The following is a 15,462-nucleotide window of genomic DNA, read 5'->3' on the forward strand; positions in this document are numbered from 1 at the left end:
TGCACTTTAATGTGTGTGCACTGTTTTATGTTTGCACTAGCTTTGCACTAGTTGCACTTTAATGTTGTGTACTGTCTTATGTAGCACCTTAGTCCTGGAGGAATGCTATTTCATTTCACTGTGTACTGTAAAGACTGTATACTGCTGAAATGACAATAAACTTCTTGAACTTGAACAGGATAAAAAAGTTATACAAAAAAATGAATATAATGTCCTGAAAATATTAGTGAAGTCCTAAATATATTATCGTATATTTTCTAGAATAGTTTAAGGCTGTTTAAATGTTTGATTTAATATGATATGATATGTCTTTTTTCTTTTTAAAATAAATTTATATTTTTAATAATAATTATAATAAATGTCTTTTTGTTTTGCAGACCAAAATCTATGGAAAGGACAGAGTGAAATTTATAGAGTCTTTGATTGTCGGAGACATTGCAGAACTGAAAGACAATCAGGTGAATATTGCTCAAATTAATGTCTATAATATAAAATGTATTACTTCTCTTAAATAAAGTTAATTTAAGCATTGTGGAGTTAAAATAATTTATATTTGATTACATAGAATTCCTGTTTGAGGGAAATAAATAGTGAGTTTATTGTTTTGTTTGTTTGTGTGTGTTTGAAGGGTACCCTCTCTCTCTTCACCAACACTAAAGGAGGGATCATGGATGACCTGATAGTGACTAAGACAGATCAGGGGTATCTGTATGTTGTGTCCAATGCTGGTTGTGCGGACAAAGACTCAGCCCACATGCAGGTGCAAGAGACACAGACTACTATAGCTGTTTTTAATTATATAACTGAGTACTTAAATCATGAAATATTCACAATATTTAAATGACAGCTTGTACTTTCCAATAGAAAATGAATAAAATATGGATTTGACAGCAATAACATTTTTGTTAATATACATTTTGAACTCGGAATCAAATGTGAGATTATAGAACCATATTTATGACTTGCACACCTATTTTATCACATGCAAATACTAATCACTCAGAATCATAAGTCATCTTAAGATGGCAAACACAAAGCAAGCTTGAGACCTGCAGTGTTTTGTAGGCGGGCTTCATTGTTGGTGTTTATTATGACTAGCCTATATGTGTCTCTGTTTGTGTGTTTTCTTTCATAGGCCAAGTTGCAGGAGTTTAAATCTGCAGGTCATGATGTTAATTTGGAGTATATGGAGGAGAGTTTGATTGCCCTGCAGGGTAAGACTGTACTGTTGCCTACTGCTTATGTGTGAAAAAGACAGATTCAGACACAATTCTGTATGCAGTCATGTGTGTATCAGGATGAGGATATTGCAGTACATATATTGTTTTGTTTTTCTGACACTCTGTATGTGTGTGTGTGTGTATGTGTTTGTTTGTTTGTCTGTATTTGTTTATTTGTGTGTATTTGTTTATAGGTCCATCGATGGCCAGAGTGCTGCAGGAAGGTGTGTGTGATGATCTCAGGAAACTGACATTTATGACCAGTGTTTTGACCCCAGTGTTTGGGATCCAAGGCTGTAGGGTGACTCGCTGTGGATACACGGGGGAGGATGGTGTTGAGGTCTGTTGGTGCAAACGGAATCATTGTAATATGTCTGTCATGTCCTGCCCTTTTGTACTCACATACTTTTTGAGGTCTATCCTTTGAATATAAATGAATAGTTTGGGTAATTTAAATAATTACACATTTTGTATTATGATATCTTCCCATTTAAAAAAAAAACAAGTGGCAAACAGTTATTTAACACATTGTTCTGCTTCTTGTACTTAAATTGAGAACGTGTGTGAGGTGTGCATATTGTCACTGTCCAATTAAAAACATGTATCTCCATTTTTGTAGAATTCAGATTTTTAATGAACTTGAAAGAAAGAAATGTGTACAGATTTACTGTTTTTATCAGATTTCAGTTCCATGTAAGAGTGTGGTTGCATTGACTGAGAGGCTGCTGGTCAACGAAGAGGTGAAACTCGCTGGCCTTGGTGCCAGAGACAGCCTCAGGCTGGAGGCAGGCCTCTGTCTCTATGGTAACGACATTGATGAGACCACAACACCTGTGGAAGCAAGTCTTGTCTGGACCATAGGTACATATTCATACTCAGTTACACCTTGTGTATTTCTGAATAATTTACAATGTATGTGATTTAATGTCTTCAGATGCCTGTCATATTGTATTTTTAATGTTTATATTATATTGTCTCTGCTCATAGGTAAACGGCGTCGGCAAGTAAGGGATTTCCCTGGAGCTGATGTTATTGTTCCACAAATCAAAGCCAAAACTCAGAGGAAGAGGGTAGGATTGATTTCCAGTGGTCCCCCGGTCAGACAACACACTCCCATACTGAGCCCTGATGGCAGAGTTATAGGTAATACACACACAGACCAACAGCAATAATTTGACTGCTAGCCTTAATATGTGGAAAATGTTTCAGAAATCAATGCAATACCATGCCTTCACAAAATAAAATTAATAAAATGTATTGCTGAGCATTGGCTGTACTGTTTCTTGCTGACCTTAGGCTACAGGGAGGCCTAGTCTTGGTAGTTTTGTTATGTCTGGATGCTTTTGATTGTATAGAGTATGCAAGAACACTGGTCTACCAATATAGCTAGGCAAGCTAGAGACTTGTGGGTCATCTGATTACTTTCTCAGGTCTTTTGATTATTTGTTTTATACATATTGTATTTATTTTCTCACTCCTCAGGTGAGGTCACGAGTGGATGCCCCTCCCCTTGCCTTAAGCAGAACATTGCCATGGGCTATGTGGAAACTGGCTTAAGTAAAGTGGGAACACCCATTCAGGTGGAGGTTAGAAAGAAAATGGTACCAGCCGTGGTCAGCAAGATGCCATTCGTGCCCACAAACTACTACACTGGAAATTAAGGCTCTCACTGAGCTTTCCTAACTGTCGTAAGGCACTGGTCAGTGATTTGTTTCAGATAAATGTGATAACATCTAGCACTTAAAATCCATCCCACCAGTATTCAGCGTGGAATAGTTTACAATGAGAGTGAACATATTGAACATGCAACAAAGATTTACATCCAAATACACAGTTATGCTGCATTTTGACAGTTGAAGTCAATTTGGGGGTATGTATGACCTATATTCTCAGTCAGAAACACAGATTTTGTCTATGAATGGGGTAAATTGTCCCACTTAACATTCCATGACATAATAAAATGCAAAAGTTAGAAAGCTTCATTTCCATTCAAAATATCCTTTATGGGCAAATCATTGTTTTTTCAAAGACGGGAAAATCAGAAAATCTTTTTAAAAATGGCACTGAAACTCTACATATAAAAAATAATATTATTATGCATTTTGTAGGTTTAGGTTATTATGCTTTCTCACTTTGTTTTATAACTGTTTCTTAAATCTGCATGGATTAATTCAGACAACTAATTTAAATCTAAAATTTATTCCTATTCCACACAAAGAGTACTGTATTCTGTTCAACAAACAAAATGTTGCAGCACTTTATGTGAACGAAACACCTGTTTGAAAGGTCACATACTCTGTGACCCACTTTCACACTGTAATAATTTCTGCTGTTTTAAGACCAACTACTAACTTGATTTGTATAGAATGCGAGGTCTAGTTTACTCTACAGATATCCACAAGATGTATTACTAGCAATAATATAAAATAATCATAGTCTCCCCTAACTATGTGCCTTGGTTTGTGTAGTTGTAATAAAGACCTAAATAAAGAGTTGGATATTTGTTAATATATGGATCATTAGATTAAACTCTTGACTTACCATGTTTAACTTTGCCAAACTTTACTTCATTCTGGTGCCACTAGTGACAGAATTTTGAACTTTGGAGTTTTCTATGCACTGGGTCAACATGTTTCTTTGTTTTAACCATTTGTTTCCTGTTTTTACAAATGATGTTATCTTGAACTGTTAAACCAAACAAATGGGCCAAAATATAAAATACAACTTAAAATATTTGTGTACTACTGTATTGTGAAAATGAATGTTAGTTTAGGTATATATTAGGATAACATAGTAAATTATATTTGATGATAATAAACATTTTTGTACTTAATATCAATAAAGATTTATTATTAATAACAGGTTGTTTTCCATCATTTAAAACTGAATGTAAATAAATGAAAATCATACTTTTTCACAACATACATTTTTGACATTCTAAAAACTTTAAAACATTTATCACTACATTTATGTCAAAGTACTGACTTCTTCCTCATTTTTCATAATCACACCATCTTGTAAGCTGAAAACAAAACAAAACAAATTTAACTTCTGCAAATGAGCTCTTGAGAAACTTGGCACCAGATTAAAGTACAATGCCTTTAATAATTAATGCAACACCAGTTATAGCCATCACATCCAGGAAGCAAACCTGAACAAGTCTCAGCTTGTTTTGAACTTTCACACACCTTGTTTTTTTAGTTGTTACTGTATATTATTTTTTCCATTAAAATGACCTCATCATTTATCAGTGTTTTGTAATATACAAAATTAAAGTTACAATATTTTCACAATTAGATATCTTGTATATTCTGCTTAATGCACTACCAACCTGGGTTATTATTCATTAGGGATGTTCTGATGGTAGGGCAATAAGAATTACAAGATTAAGATTATAAGGATGTGGAGCTGACTGAGACTGATCTAAAGACATTCACCAATACCATAAATCCATCTATCCATTATCTGTAACCGCTTATCCATTTCAGGGTCGTAGTGGGTCCAGAGCCTACCTGGAATCAAGGTGGGAATACACCCTGGAGGGGGCACCAGTCCTTCACAGGGCGACACACACACACATTCACTCACACCTATGGACACTTTTGAGTCGTCATTCCACCTACCTATGTGTGTTTTTGGACTGTGGGAGGAAACCGGAGCACCCGGAGGAAACCCACAAAGACACAGGGAGAACACACCAAACTTCTCACAAACATTCGCCAATACAGCCATTTTAATTGTGGTTACCTAAACAAAAAGGTCTGTATTAGTGAGTTACATGAACTCCAGCTAATTGGATCATGCAAAATGATAAAGTTCATGTAAAATTATAAAGAAACTGGCATCAACAGGGGCCAGCAAGTCAAGGCTCCTTGCTGCTCAAAATTTAAACTATTATTTCGTTTAGATAAAGGTCATTGAGGGATAGATCAGTGCACAGTTTTCATGGAATTTTTTGGCAAATGGCACCAAATATTTGCTTTTGATATCTTTCTCTCTCTCTCCCTCTCCCTGTTTTGAAATTGTTTTCTGTTTAATGAATGAAAAATTGCCTAAAATACTTTTGATTAAAAACCTAACCTGGAATAGAATCACCAAGTTGATCCAAGTTGCACTGAATACAAAATATTTTTCGCACGTTTGTTGTAATTACACATTCCCATCAGAGAGGTCACCAATATCCCAAACCTCCCAAACACGCATAGTTCCAGCTTTAACTTCGTTGAAAGGTTAAGGGTTCGCCCTTATTTTGCCAAATTCTCTTTATTTGTAGTCGTTTGATTTTGGGAGCTTTTCTGAAGTAAGTTCATCAAATAAGTTTCGCAATAAAAGCTCGTCCACTTGTGTTTGCAGACTACGTCATGACCCAAACATTTCGAACAGCTGATGATTGCACGGAATTCTGGGAACAGTAGTGTTATTTCCGCGGCCCGTCTTCATTGAGGTGTTGAGCGAACGCAATAAAGACTACACTACCCATGCGCGCTGAGGGGAGGTGGAGCGAGCCGGGTCTGAGAGCGGTATCGAGGAGAAGATGGTGGAATCTGCGGCCACAACGTGTACGATACTCCGTCCCAAACATTTCGAAAAATACTTACCGTCTCAACCTGGCATTAGATATCGGTTACCCGGGGATAAACACAGATAATAGACGCTAAAGTGAGACGCGGGACCCGCACTGTCGACTGTCTGGGGACAGAGGGTTGAAGTTAACGTGCCACAGCGTGGTTCTGTGGTGAAGAGCAAGGGCGAGTTTAACCTGAAGTAGTTTGAGTTGTTAACCTTTTCACGCCTTTTTGGGACGGGTTTCGTAGCTGGGAAGGCTGACAGTACCCTGGTTTACTGTAGACGATTGTTTCTGTTCAGTCTTTGAGTACTCTTTTGTGTAGGGGATACTGTATATCCTCTGCTGGTTTAAACCGGCCTCTGTTTCTTTGGGATCTTCAACATGCCACGGAGTAAAAAAGGGAAACGTGGTGGCACTTCAGGCAAGGGTAAGTTTACACAGGAGTGCTTCGACCCCGCGCTGAGACGACATTTAAAATGAATGGCACACGGTAGTTTATTAAAAAGCCTACTCAAAGCCTGTACTAAATCTTGACATTATTACCGTTGTGCCTTTGCTTGATAAATCTACTGCCTCTTAACTTCAGCGCATATGCGTTATAGAATCATTTTTCTGTAGTACGGTAATATTGTTTTTATAAAATTGTGAGACATTTATTTTCCATGCTCAAGTTTATGGAATATTTAGTTTTAAAAAAAAAAAAGCTTTGCTCTGGAAGTTAACACATTCCTTTCAGAATATTTTTAGAAGCTTCAAACTGAAATAGAGCGCTGGCCTTGGTCACGTGACGGGTGTAAGAGCAATTCAACTTTTTTTAACATCTAACATTCATTTTTCAATTAAGCCTAATCTCTGTTCTCTATCTATGACAGTATTTGTACATGATTTCATTTATGACCATATCCAATATCTATATCAAATATATTTAAAAATATTAAATAGTTCCTTTAGTAATTCCTCTGTTAAGTATTCATATAGAAGATAAACAAATACCAATATGGGATTGAGTAAATTAATCCTCATGCAATTAATGTTGTGTGGATTTTTGTCATTGTGATGTCACTGTGGTGGTAACCCCAAGGGTACATTTTTAGCACCTTTAGATAGAGAATATCATTGTACCACATTCTATAATATTTGAGGATTTTTAAGTTGTTGAATTCATACCAGTTTCATTTCCAGAACATATAGTTTAATTTGCACAGTTATAAAATAAAATCTAACAAATATTCACTCCTTCCAAAGAAGAGAATAAAATGTACCTTAAGGAAACACAACTGGACTAAAAAAAACACTCTTGTACTTTTTAAAGTATATTTACACTGTGTGTAAGTTTCTAGAACAGTAATGTACTTGTACTGTACTTTTATTGAGTGTGTGTGTGTGTGTGTGTGTGTATATATATATATATATATATACACACACACAAGTGGACCAGTGAGTTCACTTATGGTAAAGTAATTGAGGCTAGCTTCCCTACTAGCTCACTCCTCTCAGTGCTGTGCAGGACTGAAAGCTGCTGGCTCCAGTCTGACAAGCAGCCACGTGGCTCTCCCTGTGTACTGCACACACAGGGTTCCTGCATGGATTTTTGTGATTTTGCTCGTTTCTGAAATATCTGACGAATATGGTTACCACAAGTTGACTGTGGAAGACCTTTCTGTCTTTAAATGACGAAAAATACTTCTTTCCTCTTACCTTTTTAATAGGCTCACTTCGCCAAGAAGTGCTTCAGTTGCAGCTGTCAGCCAAGACGGCACTGTCACGTCCAGGTAGCTCTGACCCATCTGACCCATGGACTTCATCATAACCCAGGCCTTTGTTAGCACTTTCATCCATTCGTCTTGTGCTGTTGCTCACATGCATTCATTTTAACCTGAACAAGACAGCTGCTCCCTCACGTGCATCTTCATCATTCTCATTTGGGAATATTAACCAAATATATGGCTGGGTCCATTAGTCCAGTTTACCTTCAGTAGGCCAGTGTTACGTGTGAACAGAAAACAAAACACATTTTGGCATTAAGAACATGTCAGATGTATGAACATGACTGTTGTTCCAGATCTGAACAATGCTCAGGCCATCTTCAGAGTTCTGCGAACTATATTAAATGTTAAGTTTAGTTTATTATAATCATGCGGTTGTCATTCTCAGATAAATGCTATTTACATTACTATATCATAAATGCATACATTATTCTTAGTGTTGGTTTCCAAGACAGGTGCAATGCTTAGTCCTAGGCTACTAAGCTTTCTGAACAGAGAATGAAAATGTAGTCCAGGAATAAGTGTAATGTCTGACAAATAAAATGAGGAATAAGCCTTGAACAAAATGTAAAGTGCCATTGGTGAATCACCAATGAATATCTTTATGGTCTAGCATTAGCAATAATCTGTATTTGGAAGACTGTTACCCAGAGTTTAGATTCAAATAATCACTTTGTGCCTGGTCCATGTAGTGAAAACCTTTGCTTTTCATTCTCATTATGTCACTTGCCAGCTATTCCACACTTTATCCCTGTCATGTCATTTACATTATACTAACCTCACTGGAGCTTCCCAGCTCATCCTGGCTGTACCTCACTGTGTTTGCATTGAGGCTTATGCTTCACGGCAGAGTGCTGAACCTCACAAAGTTGCACTTACTGTTTCACATTTGTAATTGCTCTTCCTTTTAATGAATGGCCTATTTAAAAATCTCATCATGCTGATTAGAGTTGATATGTTTCCTTTGTTTCTGCCTTTGATATTGTCAGTTTGGTTGAAAGCCTGACAGAGGTGTGGTGATGACTACTTTTTAATTAATTTGTTTGTTTATTTGATTAGGTGATGTCATAAAATGAAAGACTCCCAGAATTTGCCGTTTGTTTTACCTACTGTCTTTATTTCAGACTGATGAAGTGTTCCATTGGGTTAGGACTCCCTGTAACTATGGAAACTGCTGTAGAGGTTTTGTCCAAATCTTTAGCAGCTTGTGATGTAGTGATTCTCAGCTGTGCTGGCTTTGTTTGATAAACTCAAGCACACGGTTTCATTGTGGTGTTGTTTCACATTTGTCTTTTTTTTTTTTTTTGTATAGAAAAAGGCCTCCCGTGGTGTACTGTTTGTCCATTGTGTAGTAGCCCATCAGATAGGGGAGGCAGGGTTCAACTTTTCAACAGATCAGACCCAGGTGCCTGGGCTGAGGGAGGGTCAGAGAGTGCAAGGGTTTGTGAGGTTATTAACAGTGTCTGTAGAGTTCCAATAAAATAAGAGAATGTGGCATTGAAATATAAAACAGTATTGTTAATAGGTCTCCCATTCTCAGGTTTATGTTTCGATTAAAACAATTTAGGCAAAACTTTAGTGTTTATAATGGCGTTCATGGAGTGTCTCATTCATATTTTGCAGCCCTAATATTATATATAATTTGTATATACTCCTTACAAGGCAATCCTAGTGAAAGATCTGTTCCATGGGATGTGGTTAAGGATTTATCAGTAGAAGCTGATGACGTAGGTTGGATTTAACCTCTGTTCAATAAAAGTAAGTAGATGGAGTGTATTTGACTGTGAGAGAGATAATGACGATCATTGTTAATACAACACAGCAGCTTAAGACCGGGTGTGAATGTTACTGCTAGCTCAGAACTTTCTAATGTTTTCAGGATTAAGGTGAGGGGTCAGTGTGTGTGTGATGAGCTATTGTGTCAAGGGTCAGCTGGTTCATGCTTGGTTTAGAGGAAATCTGAAAATTAGTCATGTTTTTGCAATTTTTTTCTAAGTTTTTTCGGCTGATGTTGTAGATGTGTGGATTCTTCATATTCATTGATTTCTTTGTGTAACATTAAATGGCAAGTACGGTTAATTCATAGGGCTGCTAAGTGGGCAGGAGGTACAATATGCTTAACTGTGCAGTAGTAGAGCATGTGATTCTGACCATGTAGGGACATGTGTCAGTACGTGAAGATAAAGGCCCATGGTTTTTTCGCACATTTGCACATTAATACACACATGGTCATCTTCTGTGTGGGACTGTCAAATTTTTTTAAAGAATTGCTTGAATAATAAGTGATATCATCTCTTCATTTTGCTTGTCCCTGCCTCCACTTTCCCCCTTATTACGCCCACTTCTATTGGCAAAACATAAGATTTTCTTTTTTTCTCTCTCTCAGGGAGAAATGGAGGGAAAGGGGAATCGGGAGCCAGTGATGACGAGTTGGCGTCTGATGTTCTCAGTCACTACAGCAGCGCCAGTGAGAGTGCATCCGTGTTGGAAGACGGAACAGGTGATTATTTATATATTTATTTATTACCGGAGGTTAAACAGCTAATAATATTTAAAATCAGCTACTAACATAACTGTGGTGGAGTTTTTGGTGGGTCTGCCATATTCTGCTAAATTTTCAGGAGTCCAATTTTCTTCATAAATGTTAATCATAAATTTAAATCTACATTTGGGTATGTTTTTATTCTTTTATTTTGGAAAAGGGTTATATTTAATCCAATCATAAATGGCTCCTGAAAATAATTAAAAGGTGGAAAGGAAATGGATAAAAGCTGGTGTTTCATATTTTTGCACAATACTGTGTTTGAACAGGAGAGGTAGTGGATGAACAGACTGCTCAGGAAGAAACGGAAGACAAACTAAAGCAATGTATCGATAATCTGATGGACAAGAGGTAACAAATGCACTAAACTAAAAAGTAAAAACCATTTTGACATGTTTCCTGTAGTGCACCTGTTGTTTTTCTGTAAACACACTTTTTCTGTTGTTAGTGCCAAGGCCCGTCTGGCAGCATTGGAGAGTTTGCGTTCTGCCTTTTCGTCCAGAGTTTTATATGACTTCCTGCTGGAGAGACGACTCACTATCAGTGACTGCCTGGAGCGGAGCCTGAAGAAAGGTACTCGCAAAAACTATTTTGTTTTTAAGGAGTATTTTGCACTATAACTGTGGATTATGAGGAGACAGGGAAACATTGAGACTGATCACTTAGTTTGTTTATGTATTTAATAGATTATGGTTTTCCATTTTTGGTCAAGTTTTCCTATGTTTAGGATCGGTTATATCAGTGTTTATGTACCAGTAATTTATAAAATCCAGAACCAGAAACTGAATTCAAGGTTCCATGTTAAATACCTAAGCTGAAATTATAATTACTCTCACTCTGTGTAGGTGGAGGGGATGAGCAGGCTGCAGCAGCTACACTATTTGCTCTCTTCTGCGTACAACTGGGAGGTGGAGTTGAAGCGGGGGAGTGCTTCCAAATGCTCCGGCCGATCCTCAGCTCCATTATGAGTGACAGTTGTGCCAGCCTGCCAGCTCGTCAGAGTGTGAGTACTGACCCGGGTTTATATACTGTTAGCGAAAGTTTTATTTTGTGTTTTTTAGTGAAATATGTACATTACCCCTTGACCAGTCAGGGCATGAAATGCCTCGTGGATGCGTACATTGTGTTTAACCAGCAGTGATGGACTGGTGTCGTTTTCAGCGAGTGTTCCCACTGTGTACCCAGTGATTCAGGGTAGGTTCTAGACCCACTGCAACTGAGTGGTTATTGACAATGAATTAATAAATAAATGACTGTAACCAGGTTTAGGTGTTCCCATTGCCAGCTTTGCATTCATTGTCTATAACCACTTCTCCAGTTGCTGTTATTACTGCAGGCTACTGTGGACATTTTGACCTAATTTACACATAGGACATATATGGGATGGATTCAATTCCAATTCAGGGTCCCAAGCCTGCCTGGAATCTCTGGGCACAGGACGACACACACACACACCTATAGACTATTTAGAGTAGCCAATCCACCTACCAAAATGTGTTTTGGGCCGTGGGAGGAAACCCATGTGGAAAAAGGGTCAACACACCCAACTCCTCACTGACAGTCACCCAGATCGGGGCTTGATCCCACAACCCCAGGAACCTGGTGTTGTGTGACAGCGACACTACCTTTTGCACCACTGTACTGCTCATTGCATGTTTTTCTTCTTAAATGTATTATATACATAGTACTCATTGTGAAAATAACTGAAGACTGGCCTTGGATGTATGCTGATATATTGTTTTGTATCTTTTTGTCTCTAGTGCGCCCGTGCCTTGAGCCTTTGCTGTTATGTATCTGCATCAGATGATATTGATGTAAGTCTTCCCACAGGCAGTTCATGTCAATAGATGTTGATGTTGTAGTTGAATATGATTTAAGAAATATTTCAGGATAAACAGCTTCTCATCTCTTTTTCCTTACATTTCTCTTAGGACTTGTTGAAGTGTATGGGGAATTTAGAAACTATATTTGTAGGGTCATATCCACATGGCGATGGCAGTTTACCCTCTGTCAAAGCGGGAATTCCTGCACTCCACAGCGCTGCCCTACAGGCATGGGCTTTGCTCTGCACCCTGTGCCCTGCATCCCGCATTGAAAGCATTGTCAACTAGTGAGTCTGTTGTACACACTTGCAGTTTAAAGAGAGCTCCCTCATATACATTTATATATGTGAACATAAACATATATTTTTAACCCTACCAAGCTTCTTTCTGTTTTTCCTGTCAGTCATTTGCCACGGTTGCAGGCCTGTTTAGACAGCAATGATGTGAACTTCCGGATTGCTGTGGGTGAGACCATTGCTCTGCTGTATGAACTGGGGCGAGACATTGACCAGGTAAGACATGCATGCCCTCTTGACCTGGACAATACGTCCAGCCCTGACACATGCATTTAAACTCAAGCCAACCAATCAGAGCTCAGTTGTCATCATTGAAGTTAAGAGTCAAAAGACACATTGATAAGGGAACTCAACCAATATAAACAAACCTTCAATAGTTTTTCTAAATAAGGTGTGTGTAAACATTTTTTCTTGTGTGTGATTTATTATTTATTTATTTTGCTTTGTAGGAGTTTGAGTATGAAGATTGTGATGCACTGTGTGAGAGCCTAAAGGGTTTGGCCACAGACAGCAATAAATATCGGGCCAAAAACGATCGGCGGAAACAGCGCTCCATATTTCGTGAGGTTCTGCATTACATCGAGGTGCAACCATATGCATGACCCTAACCAGCTTATGAATACATCTGTTTTTTTGTGTTCAGTTTTCTGAGACTTAAACTTGTGCATATGTTAATTGTTATTCTTTGTCATCTCCATTCAGAATGAGGAATTCTCAGAGGAAAAAGTCCGTTTTGGAATTGAGGTGATCTACATAGATGGCTGGGTGCGTCGCCGGATTTATGAAGTCTTCAAAGAGGTGCTAGAGTCTGGAGTCAGCCTGCATCTCAAGGTTGGAACAATTTAATGCTCTAATTCTTTTTAAACTTGGAGCTCTCCTCAGAAAGGCCAGTAATGCAATAAACATGGACAATATATTCAACCACAAATGAAATTAATTTAATGTATGTGGGGGGTGGCATGGTGGTGCAGCAGGTAGTGTCGCAGTCACACAGGTTGTGGGTTCGATTCCCGCTCCAGGTGACTGTGAGGAGTTGGTGTGTTCTCCCTGTGTCCACGTGGGTTTCCTCCGGGTGCTCCGGTTTCCTCCCATGATCCAAAAACACACATTGGTAGGTGGATTGGCGACTCGAAAGTGACCGTAGGTGTGAGTGACCGTCTGTGTTGCCCTGTGAAAGACTGGCGCCCCCTCCAGGGTGTTTCCCGCCTTGAGCCCAATGATTCCAGGTAGGCTCTGGACCCACCGCGACCCTGAACTGGATAAGCGCTTATAGATAATGAATGAATGAATAATGTATGTGAGGGGGGTTGTATTACACTTTTTATTTCAGTTTTTTTTTAAGTCTTGCATTTTGTTGGTCATTTTACCCACAGAAGTGTTGTTGTTTGTGTATTTGTTGTATAGTTAAACCCACTATTGAGAGATATCTTTGGCCTTGGAGCACCTCTTATTCTGGATGCTGCTGTGAAAGCCAACAAGATCTCGCGCACAGAGAGGGTAAACTTTGACTTTTCACAGTATAAAATAATTATTCAACTGAAATAAGGTTTGTTATAATATTTCTAACCTTACTTTGCAGCATTTGTTCAATTCTGCTGCCTCCAAAGCTCGGACTAAACTGCGGAACAAAGTGAGGGACAAACGAGCAGATGTGATGTGATAAAGTTGTTGACTGGTGATGGTGAAGAAAATGAAGAGATGCAGAGAGAGGAACACTACACCCTCCTTTCAGCTCACTTGAAATGATAAAACAGCAACTGCCAAACCAGGGACTTGACAATGCAATGTGTGTGTGTTTGTGTGTGAGAGAGACAGAGTGAGTGTATCAGGATGAGTGTGTGTATATGGTATGTCTCAGTTTTATTTAACATTACTGAATGAAATATTAGGAAGACTAAAAGTATGCAATAGGCAGCATTTTCACCTAACATCTTAAAGGTCATGTGTTAATATGCAGTGTTTGTTTATGGTGGCCTCTGCAGACTCGTGTTGTGCCCAGCTGGGGCCTGATAACTTCAGCTGACAAGCAAAACTGGAAAATGCTGCATATTGCTTCTTTAAACAAACAACTTAATATTGTACCTTTTAAAATGACCTCTTGTACAGCTCTTTTCAGCTTTTCTGTTAATGTATTTTACTTTCTAATTTATTGAGAGTTTTTGGGAAAACAGAAAAGGCTTTTTAACACTTGAACATGAGTTCTTTTACACCTCTACAGAGTGGGAAATAGGGAAGGAAGTCAAACCCTTTCAGATGTTTCTATGTATACTTTATAAAGTCTTGCCATGCATTTCCTAACTTAACATTAGGATTTATAGGAAAGCGATATAAGACGACATAATGATATCCTCTCACTGCCAAAATATACCAGATCAATTTTCTCACCCGAAAACTGGCCTCTGGCTTTGTGCGATTTATACAGGACCTGTTTCAATATGTTTTTAAATCCTTTGTCAGATTACACACATTTGTTAATCTGGTTCTGTGCTGGAAGAGTTCAGACACTATTTTATGTCACAATATTTTTAAAGGAATACCTTAACCTTCAGCCATGTTCCTGTCAACATCTTTTTTCATAATATTATTAACCGCAGCTGGTTTACAGTGGTTTAAGAATGGTAATGTAAAATGAGCTTCAGCATCAGCTCAAAACAGTATATTTTTAAGTCAAAGCACCTCAGAGCATATAAATAGACTGAACATTTGAGTATTCCTTTAAAAGTGTTTGGTCCTTGTCTGAACACGGAGCAGTGTTTTTTTGTCTGTTTTATTAGAGCTTGTCTAAAGGTCTGGATAGGAGAGAGCCATTTGCATGGTGAAGCTGCTATCTACCCTTTCTACTTAAAGGAAAATGTTGCTATGATATATATAGTGAACCCAAATAAGAATTATCTAAAAGATGTGATAATGAAATAGTTTTGCAATTAAACTTTGTAATATTTTGCTACAGTAGGTAGGTAGAATATAGATAAGGATAATTACATTAAGGCAAAAATGCCTTATTGTTGATTTCAGTAGGAGACATGAATGCTTCTGCACCCAAAGGGTAAACCTCATGCGGTGAATCATTGCTTTCAATAAACGACTTGAAAATGTGGTAAATCTGTGTGAAGTTCTTCATTTTGTTTTGGTTTTTATTAAGGTTTTTCAGTAAAGATTGAAGTTTAAAATAGTGTTGAACTTTATTTATTCCCTTTTTTTTTTTTGCCCAAATATCTCTTCCCCCTTATTGATTCATGCATATTTAA

At 38.0% G+C, this 15,462-nt stretch overlaps 2 protein-coding genes and 1 long non-coding RNA gene across 5 annotated transcripts in view; 2 read left to right on the forward strand and 1 right to left on the reverse strand.

The window, feature by feature from the left end:
* amt (aminomethyltransferase) overlaps positions 1 to 4,009 on the forward strand; it is a 7,602-nt gene extending 3,593 nt beyond the window's left edge. Inside the window, exons 3-9 of the mRNA XM_066644225.1 lie at positions 378 to 458; positions 629 to 760; positions 1,136 to 1,214; positions 1,415 to 1,560; positions 1,901 to 2,081; positions 2,208 to 2,363; positions 2,703 to 4,009. Of these exons, the coding sequence (XP_066500322.1) occupies positions 378 to 458; positions 629 to 760; positions 1,136 to 1,214; positions 1,415 to 1,560; positions 1,901 to 2,081; positions 2,208 to 2,363; positions 2,703 to 2,881 (954 nt within the window). The 3' untranslated portion in view covers positions 2,882 to 4,009. The remainder of the gene's footprint in view (positions 1 to 377; positions 459 to 628; positions 761 to 1,135; positions 1,215 to 1,414; positions 1,561 to 1,900; positions 2,082 to 2,207; positions 2,364 to 2,702) is intronic.
* Positions 4,010 to 4,094: 85 nt separating this feature from the next.
* Positions 4,095 to 5,549, reverse strand: LOC136666572 (uncharacterized). The gene is made up of 3 exons (XR_010795386.1): positions 5,301 to 5,549; positions 4,844 to 4,967; positions 4,095 to 4,242 (listed from the first exon to the last, which is right to left on the reverse strand). It is a non-coding gene; the product is annotated as an uncharacterized lncRNA (long non-coding RNA).
* Positions 5,550 to 5,660: 111 nt separating this feature from the next.
* On the forward strand, positions 5,661 to 15,305 carry ifrd2 (interferon-related developmental regulator 2). 3 transcript variants are annotated; one of them, XM_066644838.1, is made up of 13 exons: positions 5,678 to 6,214; positions 7,497 to 7,559; positions 9,940 to 10,053; positions 10,365 to 10,446; positions 10,544 to 10,668; positions 10,941 to 11,098; positions 11,856 to 11,909; positions 12,027 to 12,205; positions 12,322 to 12,430; positions 12,664 to 12,798; positions 12,917 to 13,045; positions 13,619 to 13,711; positions 13,794 to 15,305. In XM_066644838.1, the coding sequence occupies exons 1-13, from the start codon at positions 6,169 to 6,171 to the stop codon at positions 13,872 to 13,874; spliced, it is 1,368 nt and encodes a 455-aa protein (XP_066500935.1). In that variant the 5' UTR covers positions 5,678 to 6,168; the 3' UTR covers positions 13,875 to 15,305. The 3 variants fall into 3 exon arrangements, with proteins under 3 accessions (XP_066500937.1, XP_066500935.1, XP_066500936.1); XM_066644840.1 differs by lacking the exon at positions 7,497 to 7,559 and having other exon boundaries at positions 5,661 to 5,779; XM_066644839.1 differs by lacking the exon at positions 7,497 to 7,559 and having other exon boundaries at positions 5,679 to 6,214.
* Positions 15,306 to 15,462: the final 157 nt, after the last annotated feature.

Source organism: Hoplias malabaricus, chromosome 14, assembly GCF_029633855.1.
Source record: "Hoplias malabaricus isolate fHopMal1 chromosome 14, fHopMal1.hap1, whole genome shotgun sequence".
Classification (NCBI taxonomy): domain Eukaryota; kingdom Metazoa; phylum Chordata; class Actinopteri; order Characiformes; family Erythrinidae; genus Hoplias; species Hoplias malabaricus.